Here is an 18,613-nt window from a genome sequence, read left to right as displayed (position 1 = left end):
AAAGGAGATAAAATTACCAAAAGTAACAGGATGACACTTAAGACCTAACTTATAAAAAACAGCTAGGCCACCCCCTTTTCCAGAGGGCCTGGGAATATGCAAAATCAGGGGATCTAGCCTCAGTCAGAGGAACAGTGTCCCCTGGGGACAGCCATGTCTAGGTAATCAGAAAAAAATCAAGCTCATAAGAAACATGATAAAGGACTTATTACCAAATATCTCACAATTTCTACCATTAGATATGCTGTGTGGATGAGAGGCCTTGTGTCGTCTGTAGGGGGGGGGGGGGCTCCCAGTGGGGGGGGGAGGACTCCCAGTGAGAGGGTTAACAACAGATGAGGCCAGTGGAGGAAGCAGAACTGTGGGGGTTCCACCATAGGGGGAGATGGAGGTTCTGGGAAGGAAGTGTTGGTTGCAAACAATCAGTTATTCTGCATTCTTTATGTTCTTTATTAAAAAGGGAAAAAAATCCCCCTTCAACTTAAAATTATTTTCTTGAGTTAATTTCTTTTATTTTTGTTGTATTGGTCCTTTTATTTTTGTTGTATCAGTGTATTGTTATATTTTTTGTTGTATATGTATGAAGTTAGAATGATGAACATTCAATATTGATGAGGGGAAAAAGCCAATGATTTAGTCCCCAAGTGTTAGATGCAGGTGTTGTGAGTTTTGAGTACAGTGAGCATTTGACATATTCTGCTTATTCTTCATACTCTGGATCTTCCACAGACTGAGATTGGAGGTTAAATTTGTAGCTTCAGCTTCAGGGTGTTTTTAGGCTCTTGAGAAGAACAGCTAAAGAAATGCCCTGTGATGGCCTGGCGGCCTGTCCAGGGTGTCTCCCTGCCTGCCGCCCAATGACTGCTGGGATAGGCTCCAGCATCCCCGTGACCCTGACAGCAGGATAAGCGGTTTGGATAATGGAGAATGGAGTGGATGTATCAGTCCCATTATTTCACTTAAAATTCATTTTGTATTTCTGATGTACATTTTTCTGTATTCCACCATCATTATCATACCCCCATTCTCTGATTGCCACTCTCTTCCCTCCTCCTCTCCATCCCTTTCCCTCACTCTTTCATTTATCCATAATGTTGTCAGACACTTATAATAACGATCTGAACCTGTCAGTGGCAAAAACAAGCACTTCAGTGGACATACTTTGAGGTAGACAAAAGCCCCGTTTGATTACATTGCAGCAGCTGTTTAGTGGTTGCCGGTAACCACTTACTCCTTCAGTATTGGCCCATTCCAAAGATGTTTGTTCCTATTAATTATTCCAACCCTAAAAAAAATCCTGAGTTAAGAGTTCAGCATTTTCAGCTTCTTTAGGTACTGACTTCAGCTTCCAACTGCCACTATTACACTTTAACATGCATGATTTTCAGTTAGGTAATTAAATGCATTTCAGTTCATATCAGCTGGTTTTATTAGCCATTTTCAGCATTGCTTCAGCAATTTTCTTAAGCTTTTAGCTTCCTCATTTTACTTTACCAATTCAGCTGTTTTTGCAGCAATTTTCAGCTTTTTCGTTCTGCTATCAGCATTCTCATGCATTTTCTGCAGGAAATGCATTTTCTAGTTTGACTACCTTTTCTTCCTGTCAATCATTCTTCCCTCTTTCCCACCCCACAAACAATTCTGTCTCTTATGACCTCCTCTTTTCTTCATTGTCCCCTCCTACCATTGCCTGAATCCTAGGAATGCCATGCCCCCCATCGAGGAACCACCTGTCTGGGACCCTCCGTTCGAGAACCTTTTTTTGACCGCCAATGGGGAGTGTTTCACAGACGATAGTGCATCAGGCCCATCACCCCCCATGGACCAGGGTGCGGAGCTCATGGAGTTTCAGCCCAAGCTGTGGCTCCCTGCCTCCCTTAACAAGCTGCAGGTTCAGGTCACCCACGTCAATTCACCCAGCAGTTTTTTTGTACAGCTCATCCAGAATGACCACCAACTCAAAAGGTCAGCGCTTTTAACAGAACATCTGCATTACTAAACATGTTAACACTGTGGTAGTCAATATAGCAGGATTCCACTATACTTAGATGTCTCCTTTTTGGGACTGCTAGCACTTTCTTAGCATTGTGCACAGGATGCTACCCATCTTCTCATAAATGTCAGAGATGGTTAGTTGGTTAGGCTATGTTTTTTTTCTACTTCAGAATGTTGTTCACATCCTTGTATTTTTTGCTGAGCATCACACCAAGACAAACTTTGTGCAGATTTACTTTGCTACCTATAAACTTGAACTGTAAGGACTGAGTGTGTGTACACAGTGGGGCTGAACAATTTGGGGAAATAATCTAATTGCGTGTTTTTTTTTTTGTTTTTTTTTTTAAACAATATTGCTATTGCGGTTTAGTATGCGATTTTTTTTTTCAAAGTTCATTTTCTTCTGTGTTATCTACTAAATACAGCAATAAATCATTCTGTAGTATGACCAACACATCAGTCAACATATAAACTGTTCTTCCATGTAGTCCAGGCCTACTTGTTATGGTGAAATGAGAAGAATTGATGCATGAATTGACGCGAATAACATATCTTCATTTAACTATTTAATTGTAAAAAGAAAAACCTTCAATCACAGTAGAATATTGACTAATTGATTTAATGTTAAGCCTTGTAAACATGTCATGTAATTATCATGACTTTAGCTTTTTAATAAAATCTGAGAAAGGAATAACAGCCCTGATGTGAACATCATGAAAAAAAATGTGAATCTTACTGATTTCCAGTCAGTAACAGTAACAAATCACACAAACTAAAGTGCAGAAATATAAAAAATAACAAATCTGTGGCTCTACCACTCTAAAAATATTTCAGTTCAATTCAATTTATTGTCATTAAAAACAATTTGCAGGCACATGTTAAAAATGAAATGAGGGCTGTGGCTTCACCAAACAGTGCAAGGCAGACACAGACAAACACAGCAAACACAGTATAAGATATACCCACATGAAGACCAAAAGCTAAAAAAAAGTTAAAAAAGAGCGAGAGTACAAAATATATATACTTCTCAGTCAACATTCTCAAAGCAAACATCGCATCTGTAGTGCTCTTTCGTGGCATGAAACCATACCGCTGCTCGCTAATCGTCACCTCTCCTCTTAACCTCACTTCTATTACTCTTTCCCATATCTTCATGCTGTGGCTGATCAACTTTATACCTCTGTAGTTGCTGTAGTTCTGCACATCGCCCTTATTCTTGAAAGTTGGTACCAGTATGCTTTTTCTCCACTCCTCAGGCATTCTCTCACTTTCCAAGATTGTGTTAAGCAATCTAATTAAAAACACCACTGCCATCTCACCTAAACATCTCCATGCCTCCACAGGTTTATCATCAAGACCAACTGCCTTTCCACTCCTCATCCTCTTCATAGCTGCCCTCACTTCCTCTTTGCTAATCCACTGCACTTCTTGATTCACTATCCCCACATCATCCAATCTTCTCTCTCTCATTTTTTTCATTCATTAGCTCTTCAAAGTACTCCTTCCACCTTCTGTCTACTTTCTTCATCTCTCTGACTAGCCCACTTCTTTTTGCCAACTTCTTCCTCTGTATATTTTGCATTACTTCCTCATTCCACCACCAAGTGTCCTTGTCTTCCTTCTTCTGTCCAGATGACACACCAAGTACCTTCCTAGCTTTCTTCCTCACTATTTCTGCAGTTGTTGCCCAGCCATCCAGCATCTCTTCACTACCACCCAGTGCCTGTTTTAACTCCTCCCTGAACTCCCTCTTCAACTTCCACCATTTGATCTTTGGCTCTGCCTTCACTCGCTTCCTCTTCTTGGTCTCCAAAGTCATCCTTCAAACCACCATCCGATGCTACCTAGCTACATTGTCCCCTGTCACCACCTTGCAGGCTCCAGGGACTTTCAGATCGTGCCTCCTACATAAGATATAGTCCACCTGTGTGCACTTTTCTCCACTCTTATTCGTCACCGTGTTCCTCCGTCTTCTTGAAATATGTGTTCACCACAGCCATTTCCATCCTTTTCGCAAAATCCACCACCATCTGTCCTTCCGGTATGGCAACCTGGCTAAAATGTGTGAGATGGCATGCAATACAGTTTATCCAGTGTCTTTACCAAAGTCGTAAACTCGGCCGTTGTCATGTTGAGGGGTATCATATCTTTCCCTATGAACTCCGCTATGGCCTGAGTAATGTCGCGGTGCCGTTTTGAATCTCTTTCATTTGGAGATATACTCGAACATTTCGGTCAGTGATCCCTGCTGGCTGGTATTCAGCCTACCTGACACTGGTGGTTGGGTTTGTAGCCATGCAGTTGTCATACATGGCCTTGTGATGCTTTCTTAAATACTGGAACAGATTTGTAGTGTTGCCCTGTGTTGAGCTATGGTAGCAAGGCACGTTCCGCAAAATACCTGACTCTGCAGCATCTTCTTTCCTTAATCCAAAATAGGTCCAGACAACCGTACAGCTAAAAATATACAAATTGTATATTTATTATTTAATTGTATTTTGCTTCATGCTAACCAGTACACTTGAATCAGTGGCTTCAGACACTGAAAATATTACTGACAGTTTTATTATGCCTTCTTGTCCCCTTTGAATGTTGTGGACTCAAAGTTAACACTTTCTATGGAATGACCCAAATGCTAGCTAGATGGCAAGACTGTGTAACCTACTATGAAATGGCAAGGAAAGTATGAGCTGTTTTTGGTTACAGTCGATTTGAGTTTTGGTGGCATTCTAGGGGAAACAGGTTAAAAACATACACAGCTGGCTAGCTATGTCTTACCTTTGCCATTCTGAGGTACATCCCCCTGCTGTGAGCGTAGCACCGCGATTCTGTAACCCAACCAGCTACAGAGAACTGGTAAGCATCCAGACTTTTGTATGCTTTTAGGTCAGCACCTGTGTATGGGGACACTCCGTTGGTAAAATAGTGGTACAGATCGTGTGGATTGAACTCGGGCAGACTGGACGATTTTGCTAGGTCTGTGAATACATCGGTAGGAAGAAGGTACGGGTCGGTAGCTAACCCTGCTATCGCTAGCTTCTCCACATATCGCTCTTTGTGCCGTCCTACAAGGTGACTCACTTCACAGGGCAACTCCAAAACATTACTCTGACTATTGGTAGCCATCACTTAAATTTAAACTATAATAGCTACTCATCCGTTGCAATATTTTGTTTGTTTTTGTTGTTCGCTTTTGAATTTCCCAGTCTATCACTTACTGCCGTCTGTCATGGCGCAGTCTCCCTCGTCACGTGATAATTGTGACATGTCTGCAAAGGGTGAATATAACTCATAGACTGGCAATGTCTCCTCTACTCACAAGACATGAATGGTATGAGAGTAAAGAATATACACCGATCAGCCACAACATTAAAACCTGCTTGAACCAGTTTTTCATGATTAAAAATGCTTTAAACTGTATACACTTGTCTATAAACACTTACTATTTCATTATTGATTATGATATGTGGACTTACATAATAAGATAATCATAAGTGAATTGCATTCAAAAATAACATTTTTAGACGAAAATGGTAATTTTGTAAGTACATTGGGAGGGGTGGGGGCATTATTTTGTTATTTAAATAAATTGATACATACTGGTGTTCGTGATGACATCTATCTTACCAGGTGATCCAGGTCCTGCAGAATTTTTCATATTTAAAAAAAAAAAGATCACTTACCATATTTAAAAATGCATGGGCTCTAATTCCACATTAGTTTCACCCTTCTTCCCGTCATTGGAAATACATGGTGCTGCATGTGGTGAAACTGATTAAATTTAAAGCAATTTTAATCATTAAGTAATTTAAGGTAGGTGGTTTTAAATGTTGTGGCTGTATAATATTCAAGAAGTAATTACAAATATATCCCCCCTCCCCTCCCTTTTCAGATTGTAGGCGCCATGTTAGGGGGGGGCAAACATAAGAAACTGGAAAGTTCAACAGGGTCCATCCCGAAGATCAACCCTGTATTCTTTCAAGAACAAGATTTGCGGCCAATCCAGGCGGAAACACTATTCACAACCTTCATCGTTGAGCACAATTTACCTTTGTCTGTAGCTGACCATGCTGGACCACGATTTAAAAAGATGTTCCCCGATAGTCAAATTGCCAAACAATACAACTGCGCCAGAACCAAAACCAAAACACTTGCCTTGAGCGACAAAAAGAGCATCAGTGATGTTGTGCGCCATTGCCCATACACTATTGCAACGGATGGGAGCACAGACATGGATGATGTTAAGTTGTATCCCGTTGTTGTCCATTTGTATGATGCCAGTGTTGGCAAAATAGTAGTACTACTGCTCAAACTTGTTGAGTGTAGAGCTTCTACTGGACGAGGCATCTATGATCTTATTGACTGTGAACTCAAAAAAGAGGAATACCATGGGCTAACTGTGTTAGCTTTGCAGCTGACAATGCTGCGGTAATGCAGGGCTTAGGGGAAGGTGTTGCAGCATTCATCAAGGCAGAGAATCCACAAATTTACTTAGTCGGTTGTGCCTGCCATCTCATGCACATAGCTGCAAAGAAGGCTGCCAGACAGCTCTGTGTTGGTATTGAGGACCAGCTTATCACAATATACTATTACCTTGACAAAAGCAGCAAGAGGAAAGCCTTGCTGCGTGATATACAATTGATTTGCAGTGTTGACGTGTGAAAGATACTGAAACTGGCCTCTACGAGATGGCTGTCCTTTGGTCAGTGTGTGATTCAGCTGCTCCAGCAGTGGGAACCTCTGACTCTGTTCTTTGCTGAAGAGGCAACAGGGAAGAATAAGAAGCCAGTGCTCTCCACAGCCCCCACCCTGAAGGCCAAGTCCTCCACAGGCCCCACACAACCCCCACCCTGAAGACCAAGCCCTCCACAGGCCCCACCTTGAAGGCCAAGCCCTCCACGGCCCCCACCCTGGAGGCCAAGCCCTCCACAGGCCCCACCCTGAAGACCAAGCCCTCCACAGGCCCCACCCTGAAGGCCAAGCCCTCCACGGCCACCACCCTGAAGGCCAAGCCCTCCACAGGCCCCACCCTGAAGACCAAGCCCTCCACAGGCCCCACCCTGAAGGCCAAGCCCTCCACAGCCCCCACCCTGAAGATCAAGCCCTCCACAGGCCCCACCCAGAAGACCAAGCCCTCCACAGCTGCCAGCCTCACTCAGCCCAAGTCAGCTGGAGAAACACAGCCCTCACCTTCCAACCCAGCAGAGTTTAACCTGAATGCGTTCCTCTTTCGCCAAACAGAGGTTGGTAAGAAAAAAGACAAGGCAAAAGAAAAGGAGAGGGAACAAGAAAACAAAAAAGAAATTACAAAACCAGAGAAGGTTTACAAGTTCCTAAGTGAGCCTCATTCCAAGATGTATGCGCTCTTCCTCAAGCAGGCAATTCCCCTGTTTGACACTGCAAACCAGTGTCTTCAGAAGGAGGAGTCTTGCATTCAAACATTACTTTTCACATTAGAGCTGCAGCTTCAGAAAATTCTGCTGGCATTCGGCAAAGTTGAACATGTAATGGGAATGATGGATGAAATTCGAGGTAGAAGCAAGCCTGCACTTTACAGAAAACGGGACTGTCAGCTGGCTGATGAAGACCTGTCTATTGGCCATGAGATGCATGAATTCATAGAGAGCCAAGGTAACCTACAGCTGACTGATTTTTTCAAAGACGTCAGGAGCAACTTCCCACAGCTGCAGATTATATGGTGGCAAAGTTCCCCTTTGGGGATGAACTGCTGCAGCATGCAGGGGTCGCAGACATGCATAGATGCCAGACCACAAGTTTCTCCTCTCTCAAGTACTTCATTCACATATTCCCTTGCCTCCTGCCCAAGGACGTGAGTGTGGATGCAGTTGATGGTGAATTTAGGCTGTTACAGGCGACAAGCCTGGGTGATGGTATCTTTTCCAAGAGGGCTGATGAGGCTTGGAGGGAGGTGGGTCTTATGACAACAGGAGGGAGAAAGCTTTTTGCTGGCCTGTCTGCTGCCATGTTGGGGAGCTTGGTCATTTTTCACAGCAATGCAGATTGTGAAAGAGTCTTCGGTTTAGTATCCAAAAACAAGACACAGTATCGTGCCAGCCTCAGCACTGAAATTTTGAGTGCACTTGTTATCAGAAGGGTGATGATGGCTGCCAAAAGCACTATATGCCATACAGAGGTTTACAGTGATACACTGTTAAGAGCAGCAATGTCTGCCTCTTATGAGGCTAAGCTTAAAAGTGCACCTGGCACTTAAAGTTGGACACCCTGAGAAAACTTTTTGAGCTGATAAACTGTTCTGGGGGGTTTTAGGGTGCTTGAGTGATTTTAGGCCTCCATAAAACTTTTCAGTTTATTTGGGCTTCAAACTTATTTTTATTTTTTTACCCGATGCAAGCCTACTAACATGGTGAATAGTCATGAATCCCAATGACTGGTGGTTTTGTTTTTTGATTTCAGTATTCAATAAATAAGTGGGGGGGGGGGGTTTCACAATGTACTGCGTGATGTCTTTTTTTTCAGCATGTACTTTCGGCACGCACACAAACACAAATTATAATTTTTTTGTATGTGCGCACACGCAAAAATGACTACTAATTTTTATTCTTTAGGGTTGGCAGGTCTGGCAATAGGATAAACAAATCCTGAAACCTTTCAACCTTGGGGGGCACACGCTGGCTACCTCACCTTCAGAGTACTCACTGCTTTATGCAACAGCTTTAGGCCAGTGTTTGCACATTTTGAGCATATAGCAGAGGCAAAGGCAAATGGTGCAGACATGATTGCCAGGGTTCGTTTCACTTGTAAATTTTTTGAAAAGCTACAAGTTACTGCACTTTGTCTTCTTTTTACTGGACATTCTTGACCAGTTGTCATGCCTGAGCTTAAAATTGCAAGACAACGCCACAACATTGAGTGACGTCCATCAGGCTCTGGGGAAGACTTATCTTTCTCTCACAGCAATGCAGTTTTCACCAGGGCCACACCTTGATGCATTTTTGAAGGAGGCTCAGGGCGGAGTTTTCCAGGAGGTACAACTCATTGGCTGTGAGGATGGCAAGCTTGAATACGAGAGAAAGAAAGTTCCTCAGAGCATGGAGAAGTACCTCAGACAGCGGTTCGACTTTTTTGATCAAGACCTGCTTGCAGCTGCCCAGGTTTTCAACACCTGCAACTGGCCAAAGAACCAAGAGGATTTGGCAGTGTATGGCAATCACCACATCACCACACTCTGCCAACACTTTTGGCCTGTGCTGGAAAGAAATGGATGCAATCTTCAAGAAGTACAGGAAGAGTGGATGGATTTAAAAGCACTTGCACAGCACCAACAGTTCACATTTGATGCCCCTGCACTGATTTTCCAGGATGATCACAGGTAGAGATTCGCCCACATCAGCCACCTGTTTGAAATTGTTCAAGTCCTTCCCATGGCCACAGCAGTGTGTGAGCGTGGATTCTCAACACTGAAAAGAGTGAAAAACGATTGGCAGTCCAGGTTGAGCACTGACATGCTCAATAAACCTTTGTCAAGAGCCTTTTTGACAGCAAGAAAAATGGGAGCCTTAAGAGTCCCCATACGAGATCTGGAAGAGCACCTAAAGAAGACCTACTCTGATGTCCGGAGACATGAGCCAGTCACCATCCCGGATGACATGCCACCAATTCACCCACCTGACCACCATATGGATACAAGACCCCCCCCCACATGGAGCGAGGTGGAGAGGACGGTAAAGCAGGCAAGATCGATGTCAGCTCCTGGGCCCAATGGTATTCAGTATAGACTATAAGAACACTCCTAGAGTCCTGAAATACCTCTGGAAGCTGATGAAAGTCGCATGGCAGAAAAGAGTCATACCCAGGGCATGGCAAAGAGCAGGAGGCATTCTGATCCCCAAGGAGAAGAACTCTTCCTGCATCAGCCAGTTTCACCAGATCAGCCTTCTTAATGTAGAGGGAAAGATATTTTTTAGTGTGATTGCCCAAAGGCTCTCCACATTCCTGCAAAGAAACAACTTTGTCGATACATCAGTGCAGAAAGCCGGGATCCATGGCTTCTCAGGATGTCTGGAGCATGCTAATATCATCTGGCACCAGATACAAGCTGCCAAGAAAGAACGGAGAGACCTGCACGCGGTTTTCTTAGACCTTGCCAACGCTTTTGGATCAGTTCCTCACAAGATCCTGTGGACGGCGTTTGATTTTTTCCATGTCCCCAAAAATATCACAGAGTTGGTCAAGACCTACTTTCAGGATCTGCAGTTCTGTGTCACAACACAGAACACCACCACCACTTGGCAACATCTGGAAATAGGCATTATGGCGGGCTGCACTATTTCCCCTCTGGCGTTCACCATGGCGTACATGGATGACTTGACCACCATAGCAACAGCAAAACCATGCACCAGGCGCCTGCTGCAGAAACTCCAGGAGAACATCAAGTGGGCACGAATGGAGTTTAAACCAAGTAAATCTCGCAGCATCTCCATTGTCAAAGGCCAATTAACAGATGAACGGTTCTGCATTAGTGATCAACCAAACCCCACAGTCCGGGAGAAGCCCATCAAGAGCCTCGGACGGTGGTACAATGCAGACCTCAAAGACACCCAGCAACTGGAGCAACTTCGCCAGGATACAATCAGTGGCCTCAGGCAAATCAACAACACTGCACTGCCCGGGAAGTTGAAGCTTTGGTGCTTTCAGTTTGGGCTGCTACCCCGACTCATGTGGCCAATAACCATGTACGAAGTCTCACTATCTCATACCAATCACTTGGAGAGGCTAGTGAACTCGCAGGTGAGGAAGTGGCTTGGACTGCCAAGGTGCCTCAGCAGTGTTGGACTCTACGGCAATGGAGCCCTCGCACTGCCAATTTCCAGCCTGGTTGAGGAATTCAAATGTGCCAAAGTGAGACTCGACATGTCCCTCACAGAATCCTGAGACCCGGTAGTGAGAGGAGTTGCTCCAACCCTAGCAACAGGGAAGAAATGGACCCCGACTGCAGCTGTACTGGAGGCGAAATCTGCCCTCCGCCACCGAGACGTAGTAGGCCATGTTCAACAAGGCAGAGGCGGCCTTGGCCTGGGAATAAAAACACCTACCTGGCAAAAGGCGACTACTACCGAATGGCAAACTATGGTGGTTGAGGAGGTTCGCCGACAGGAAGAAGCAACCAGATGTGCTAAAGCCGTAGCACAAGCCAAACGGGGTCGCTGGATGAGGTGGGAGGGTGTTGAAAAGAGGAAACTCACATGGAATGAGCTCTGGAGCATGGAATCAAATAGGCTGAGTTTCATCATCAAGGCCACATATGATGTCCTGCCCTCTCCCATAAATCTAAATCTCTGGTTTGGAGAGAATCCATCTTGCTCCCTGTGTACAGCCCCAGCAACCCTCAAGCACATCTTGGTTGGCTGCAAGACCAGCCTTACCCAAGGCAGATACACCTGGCGACACAATCAGGTGCTCAGGTGCTTGACAGCTGAACTCGATTGCAAGAGGGTTTCCATCAATGCCCAACCCTTCAACAACCAGGAAAGGCCCCAGCGTTTTCCAGCTTTCATTCGGGAGGGGGATAAACTGAAGGCCAACCCTTCACTTCCCAACTTAGGCTCACTAAACACGAATTTGGCTACATTTAGAAGTATGTGTTATAGGTTTTCTACTGCTTTTTGTAATGTTTTCATTACAGACGTGGCTGACCTAGGCACAATGCTGGGAGGGAGGGAGGCAGGGATGTAGGGAGCGAGAGAGCATGTATGAGGCAGAGGCATGGGGGAGTGCGAAAAAGAGACTGAACTAAGAGACAATGTGTGTATGTTTACAAATGAACTTGAGTTTTCAATTAAATAAATAGTTACATATTTTCATTCTGTTAATGTCTTTATTTATTGATGTGTCACAGTTAAGGAAGGCTGTGTTAAGTTGTGTTAAATTGCGTTTTCTGTGTTTTTACATTTGGGCCACCAAAAAGTACTTTGGCCACCAAATTTAGGGGCTTGGTAGCCCATGGGGCCAGTGCTTGAAAATATTAGCGTCTATCCCTGAACACCTGAAATATTGGTTTATAGTCCAAAAGGTTGCCGTTTCAATGGGCATATATTTTTTAGATGTCTTTGTGTCACCCAGTTGTAACCTAGGCATCCATTCTGCACACCTTTCTTAGCAAAACAAGATTTCACTCAACTGATCTTTATCAGGCACAATTTTAGTTCTCATGTTTTATAACCTAGGTTTCATGTGTCTTGTTTTTATAATTTTTTTTTTTTCCTATTGGATGGTTTTGTCACCCCTATCTGCTATCCCCTGTCCTGTGCTCCCTGCTGTTTCCAGGATTTGGGAGCTGTTGAAGCAGGAATATGGGACTACAAAGCCTCAGAAGATAGAGTGGGAGGCAGACATGCCCTGTGCTGCCCTCATTAATGGGGTCTGGGAGAGAGGCCAGATCTGCACCAATGACACATCAAACAACATCGCTGAGGTATGACCACTGACATTGACTCCAAACTGATAGAACTTCCGGGAATCAGTCCTTAAAGTGCAGCCTGAAGCATGTATTTCCCCAGTGCTTGTATGGCATTTGGGGCAAGTCCAACCCATGTAGCGTTATCCAACATGCTGACTCTTAAACCATGATGGAAGAAAAATCAAACCAAAATGTACGTATGTATAAAATGCGACAAGTTACAACCATGGTAGTTAGGGTTTAAAGTTTAATTGGATTTTATGCAAGTGTACATCCATGCTGAAAATGTATGATCCTGTTGTACGAAAAAGTGCTGTCAAAAAAAGTATATCCTAGAAATGAAGGAAATGGTGATTCTGTCATCCCCTGGTGCCTGTTACCAGGTGGTGCGTTATGATTTTGGCAGCAAGGCAAAGCTTCATATCAGCAACTTAAGGCCACTTCAGCCAACCCTGGTGGGCTCTCTGGCCCTGGAGTGTACCCTCAGCGACATCAGGTTACACACACACACACATCACAGCTCTTTTCTGTTCTGGCCCCACAGTGGTGGAATGAACTCCCCACTGATGTCAGGACAGCGGAGTCGCTGCCCATCTTTCGGCACAGGTTGAAAACTCACCTCTTCAAGAACTACTACCCTCCTACTTCTTCTTAGCACTTATTGTATCCACTCATTTTAAAAAAAAAACTCTTTCTTGCGCTTTTACTTTATCACTAGTTTTGCTCTTAGATGCTTGTTTAGATGTACTTATGACCTCTGATGACTAGTAGTTCTGATTTCCTACGTTAAATGCACTTATTGTAAGTCACTTTGGATAAAAGCATCGGCTAAATGACTGTAATGTAATGTAAATACAGTCTGTGCCAGTCATACACAGGTGCATATGATTTCACACAGTCAGGCACTAACACATTTGCGAACCTTCACATCTGTGCACTGTTATACATACTGTGATATGGCTACAAACTTTGATGCAGATTGGAATCCCAACTGGCAGTATCTTTCCACTTACCCCTTTCTTTTATACTCTCTCTCTTACACTCAACATGTCTCTTGTCTCTCAATCGCTCAGACCTGCAGGAGGTTGCTCCACTTGGACAGCCACAGCCTGTGACTTCATCTCTTCCCATCTGACAGGAGCCTCTGCTGTCATGTCAATCAAGGTTTGCATCTCTCTGCGTCAGTCCTTAGTGGGGATACCAAGATTTTGAACTTCGATATCATACTTGTACAAATTTTGACATTTGATACCATTTTGATACATGGGCAAAAAAATCCAAAAATAGAAAAAAAAATTACTCAGTGATTTCTGTTGACGAAGATAGAAGAAAATCTTATGGATTAAAAAAAAATCAATGTATTTGATAACCCTAGTCCTTGGTCCTGGTCCTCTCCTTTTTTCTTTTTTCTTTTTTTTTTTTCCCTCTTGTGTTCCTGTCCTGTCTTGTGTTCCTGTAGATGTGACTCGTACATGCGCGAACATAAACAATTTACTCAAAATGGTCGCATAACAAACCTTTTCTTTTTGGGAAGTGCAAGTTTGTATTGGACATAGTCGCATTCATGCGAGGGTCCACCTGGAGGACCGCGCGTCCACTGACTGACAGGCAAAACGTTTTTATTTGGAAGATTTTTTTAGCTTGAGCGCTGCATATTAAAAACTTTTTTCCCATATTTCCCGTTCAGTCAACTTGGGTGCTGTGCAAAAGTCATAATGGTAGGAAAACATTGGTTTTTCTGTCTGTTCATGTGTGTATCTGTCCACTGTTGATCTCACATACTACTGGGTTTGTCAGGCCAATACATTTTGTGCAGTTATAACTGTATGATCAAGGACCTCTTTGTTGTTGTGGTGGTTCAAAACCTTTGGAAAATCTTCTTTTACACTGCAATTGAGTGCTAGCTCCTCAGCTGTCCAAGCACTGAGAAGGAGAGATACGCAGGCAGTGCCTCCGTATTTTCCCTTCTCACGTTAGACGAAAAAAGGGGTGATTTGTCACCATGTCTGAGCACCAGAGAAGGGAGATGTGCTTGGCAGGGATCTGCACTCGAGTGCACTCTTCTAGTTTTATCTTTCTTTCTGTCCTCTTCGGACCCCCTGCCCATTTTGACCAAATGTTTCTTTCCTTGTCCCTCCTCTTCTCTCCCCTCTGTTCCTACAGTTCCGCTACAGAAACACTTTTTTTAAATTGTGACCATCACCTCATTAAAACTACATACTGATTTTTAACATTTTATCAATATAGAGGTGGTGTTTTTAGTTTTTTACTTATGTCTTTTCAACAAGTTTTTACAGTTTGTCGAAATAACTGTACCCTTGTACTTACCAGATTTTCTCTTGGGAATCAGTAAAGTTCATCTTGCCTAAATAGACAAAAATTTGAAATGGGAGTCTTACATGATATGAAACAATATTTTGTTTACTGGCTCCTGCCCTCCTCTCATCTATTCTCTTCTCTCTCCTTGTTCAGGAGCCAACAGATATGGGTCCCATTCCTGTCAGTCTGATCTGTTCTAACAGGGCTGGGCAGGATGTCAGCATGGCAGACTTGCTGGTCAACGAGGGCCTTGCGCTCAAGCAGAGGAAACCAAGGTGTTTTTGTGTGGCTCTGGGTGATTTTGTCTCTGCTTAGCAGTGCCTATGTCCATGCACACAAACATATGGTTCAAAGACATCTGTTCCTATTTTCAACCCTGTTAGTTTATCCTTCTTGCTTTATTTTGATCAGAAAGGTGAACACTACACACCAACTGCTCAAGTTCAGAAATTACGTATCCCTCTGTTTTTGGTATCTGTCCGTAGAGACATTTCTCCTTACCTAGCCATCAGTCCTTCTACACATTTCTTTTACCCATCTGTATAGATGTCTATAATCTATTGAACAATACTACTACTTTCGGCTGCGCCCGTTAGGGGTCGCCACAGCGGATCATCCGTTTCCATTTCTTCCTGTCTTCTGCGTCTTCCTCTGTCACACCAGCCACCTGCATGTCTTCCCTCACCACATCCATAAACCTCCTCTTTGGCCTTCCTCTTCTCCTCTTCCCTGGCAGCTCCATATTCAGCATCCATCTCCCAATATACCCAGCATCTCTCCTCCACACATGTCCAAGCCATCTCAATCTTGCCTCTCTTGCTTTGTCTCCAAACCGTCCAACCTGAGCGGTCCCTCTAATATAATCGTTCCTAATCCTGTCCTTCTTCGTTACTCCCAGTGAAAATCGTAGCATCTTCAACTCTGCCACCTCCAGCTCCACCTCCTGTCTTTTCGTCAGTGCCACTGTCTCCAAACCATATAACATAGCTGGTCTCACAACCATCTTGTAAACTTTCCCTTTAACTCTTGCTGGTACCCTTCTGTCGCAAATCACTCCTGACACACTTCTCCACCCACTCCACCCTGCCTGCACTCTCTTTTTCACCTCTCTACTGCACTCCCCGTTACTTTGGACAGTTGACCCCAAGTATTTAAACTCAAATGCCTTTGTCACCTCCACTCCTTGCATCCTCACCATTCCACTGTCCTCCCTCTCATTCACGCATAGGTATTCCGTCTTGCTCCTACTGACTTTCATTCCTCTTCTCTCCAGTGCGTACCTCCACCTCTCCAGGCTCCCCTCAACCTGCACCCTACTCTCGCTACAGATCACAATGTCATCCGTGAACATAATCGTCCATGGAGACTCCTGCCTGATCTTGTCCGTCAACCTGTCCATCACCATTGCAAACAAGAAAGGGCTCAGAGCCGATCCTTGATATAATCCGACCTCCACCTTGAACCCATCTGTCATTCCAACCGCACACCTCACCATTGTCACACTTCCCTCATACATATCCTGCACCACTTCTACATACTTCTCTGCAACTCCTGACTTCCTCATACAATACCACACCTCCTCTCTCAGCTTTCTGTCATAAGCTTTCTCTAAATCTACAAAGACACAATGCAACTCTTTCTGGCCTTCTCTATACTTCTCAATCAACATTCTCAAAGCAAACATCGCATCTGTGGTGCTCTTTCGTGGCATGAAACCATACTGCTGCTCGCTGATCATCACCTCTCCTCTTAACCTAGCTTCTATTACTCTTTCCCAAATCTTCATGCTGTGGCTGATCAACTTTATACCTCTGTAGTTGTTACAGTTCTGCACATCGCCCTTGTTCTTGAAAATCGGTACCAGTATGCTTCTTCTCCACTCTTCAGGCATCCTCTCACTTTCCAGGATTGTGTTAAACAATCTAGTTAAAAACTCCACTGCCAACTCTCCTAAACATCTCCGTGCCTCCACAGGTATGTCATCAGGACCAACTGCCTTTCCACTCTTCATCCTCTTCATAGCTGCCCTCACTTCCTCCTTGTTAATCCACTGAACTTCCTGATTCACTATCCCTACATCATCCAACCTTCTCTCTCTCTCATTTTCTTCATTCATCAGCCCCTCAAAGTATTCCTTCCACCTTCTTAGCACACTCTCCTCGCTTGTCAGCACATTTCCATCTCTATCCTTGATCGCCCTAACCTGCTGCACATCCTTCCCAGCTCAGTCCCTCTGTCTAGCCAATTGGTACAAGTCCTTTTCTCCTTCCTTGGTGTCTAACCTGTCATACAACTCACCATACGCCTTTTCCTTTGCCTTTGCCACCTCTCTCTTTGCTTTACGTTGCATCTCCTTGTACTCATGTCTACTTTCGTCATCTCTCTTACTATCCCACTTCTTCTTTGCCAACCTTTTCCTCTGTATAATTTGCTGTACTTCCTCATTCCACCACCAAGTCTCCTTGTCTTCCTTCCTCTGTCCTGATGACACACCAACTACTTTCCGAGCTGTCTCCCTCACTATTTCTGCAGTGGTTGTCCAGCCATCTGGCAACTCTTCACTACCACCCATTGCCTGTCTTTACTCCTGCCTAAACTCCACACAACAGTCTTCCTTCTTCAACTTCCACCATTTGATCCTCGGCTGTGTCTTCACTCGCTTCCTCTTCTTGGTCTCCAAAGTCATCCTACAGACCACCATCCGATGCTGCCTAGCTACGTTCTCCCCTGTCACCACCTTGCAGTCTCCAATCCCTTTTAGATGGCGCCTTCTACATAAGATATAGTCCACCTGTGTGCACTTTCCTTCACTCTTGTACGTCACCCTGTGTTCCTCCCTCTTCTTGAAATATGTATTCACCACAGCCATTTCCATCCTTTTCGCAAAATCGACCACCATCTGTCCTTCCACATTTCTCTTGTTGACTCCATACCTTCCCATCACCTCCTCCTCCCCTCTATTCCCTTCACCAACATGTCCATTGAAGTCCGCTCCAATCACCACTCTCTCCTCCTTGGGTACCCTCTCCACCATGTCGTCCAACTCACTCCAGAATTCTTCTTTTTCATCCATCTCACACCCAACTTGCGGGGCATATGCACTGATAACATTCAGCAATAAACCTTCAATTTCCAACTTCATACTCATCACTCTGTCTGACACTCTCTTCACCTCCAGCACGCTCTTGACATACTCTTCCTTCAGAATTACCCCTACCCCATTTCTCCTCCCATTCACACCATGGTAGAAGAGTTTGAACCCACCTCCGATACTCCTGGCCTTACTCCCCTTCCACCTGGTCTCTTGCACACACAGTATGCCTACCTTTCTTCTTTCCGTCATGTCAGCCAGCTCTCTCCCTTTACCAGTCATAGTGCCAACATTCAAAGTCCCAACTCTCTCACCTCCACATGCCTACCCTTCCTCCTCTCTAGCTGCCTCTGGACATGCTTTCCCCCTCTACTTCTCCTTCGCCCAGCAGTAGCATAGTTTCCACCGACACCCTGCTGGTTAACAGTACCGGTGGCGGTCGTTGGTAACCCGGGCCTCGACCGATCCGGTATGCAAGTCTTATTTATGCTCCGCATATTTGATTTGGCAAAGATTTTACGCCAGATGCCCTTCCTGACGCAACCCTCCCCATTTGTCCGGGCTTGGGACCAGCACTAAGGATGCACTGGCTTGTGCATCCTCAGTGGCTGGGTTCTATAATCTATTGAACAGTGGTTCTCAATCCAGTCATCAGGAACCCATAGGGCGGTTAGGAATGGAAGTGGCGCTGTTGCTGAATGGAGGTGGTGAATGGAGGTTGCTGAATGGAGGTGTTGCTGAATGCTGTTACTGAATGGAGGTGGCTCCAT

At 44.5% G+C, this 18,613-nt stretch overlaps 1 protein-coding gene across 1 annotated transcript in view; it reads left to right on the top strand.

The window, feature by feature from the left end:
- Window positions 1-18,613, top strand: part of rnf17 (ring finger protein 17) — a 207,213-nt gene that overhangs the window by 160,507 nt on the left and 28,093 nt on the right. Inside the window, exons 23-27 of the mRNA XM_056288888.1 lie at window positions 1,702-1,965; window positions 12,301-12,448; window positions 12,817-12,929; window positions 13,507-13,597; window positions 14,906-15,027. Of these exons, the coding sequence (XP_056144863.1) occupies window positions 1,702-1,965; window positions 12,301-12,448; window positions 12,817-12,929; window positions 13,507-13,597; window positions 14,906-15,027 (738 nt within the window). The remainder of the gene's footprint in view (window positions 1-1,701; window positions 1,966-12,300; window positions 12,449-12,816; window positions 12,930-13,506; window positions 13,598-14,905; window positions 15,028-18,613) is intronic.

Source organism: Lampris incognitus, chromosome 11 (assembly GCF_029633865.1).
Source record: "Lampris incognitus isolate fLamInc1 chromosome 11, fLamInc1.hap2, whole genome shotgun sequence".
Taxonomy (NCBI): domain Eukaryota; kingdom Metazoa; phylum Chordata; class Actinopteri; order Lampriformes; family Lampridae; genus Lampris; species Lampris incognitus.
This window is presented reverse-complemented; position numbering and strand designations above follow the sequence as displayed.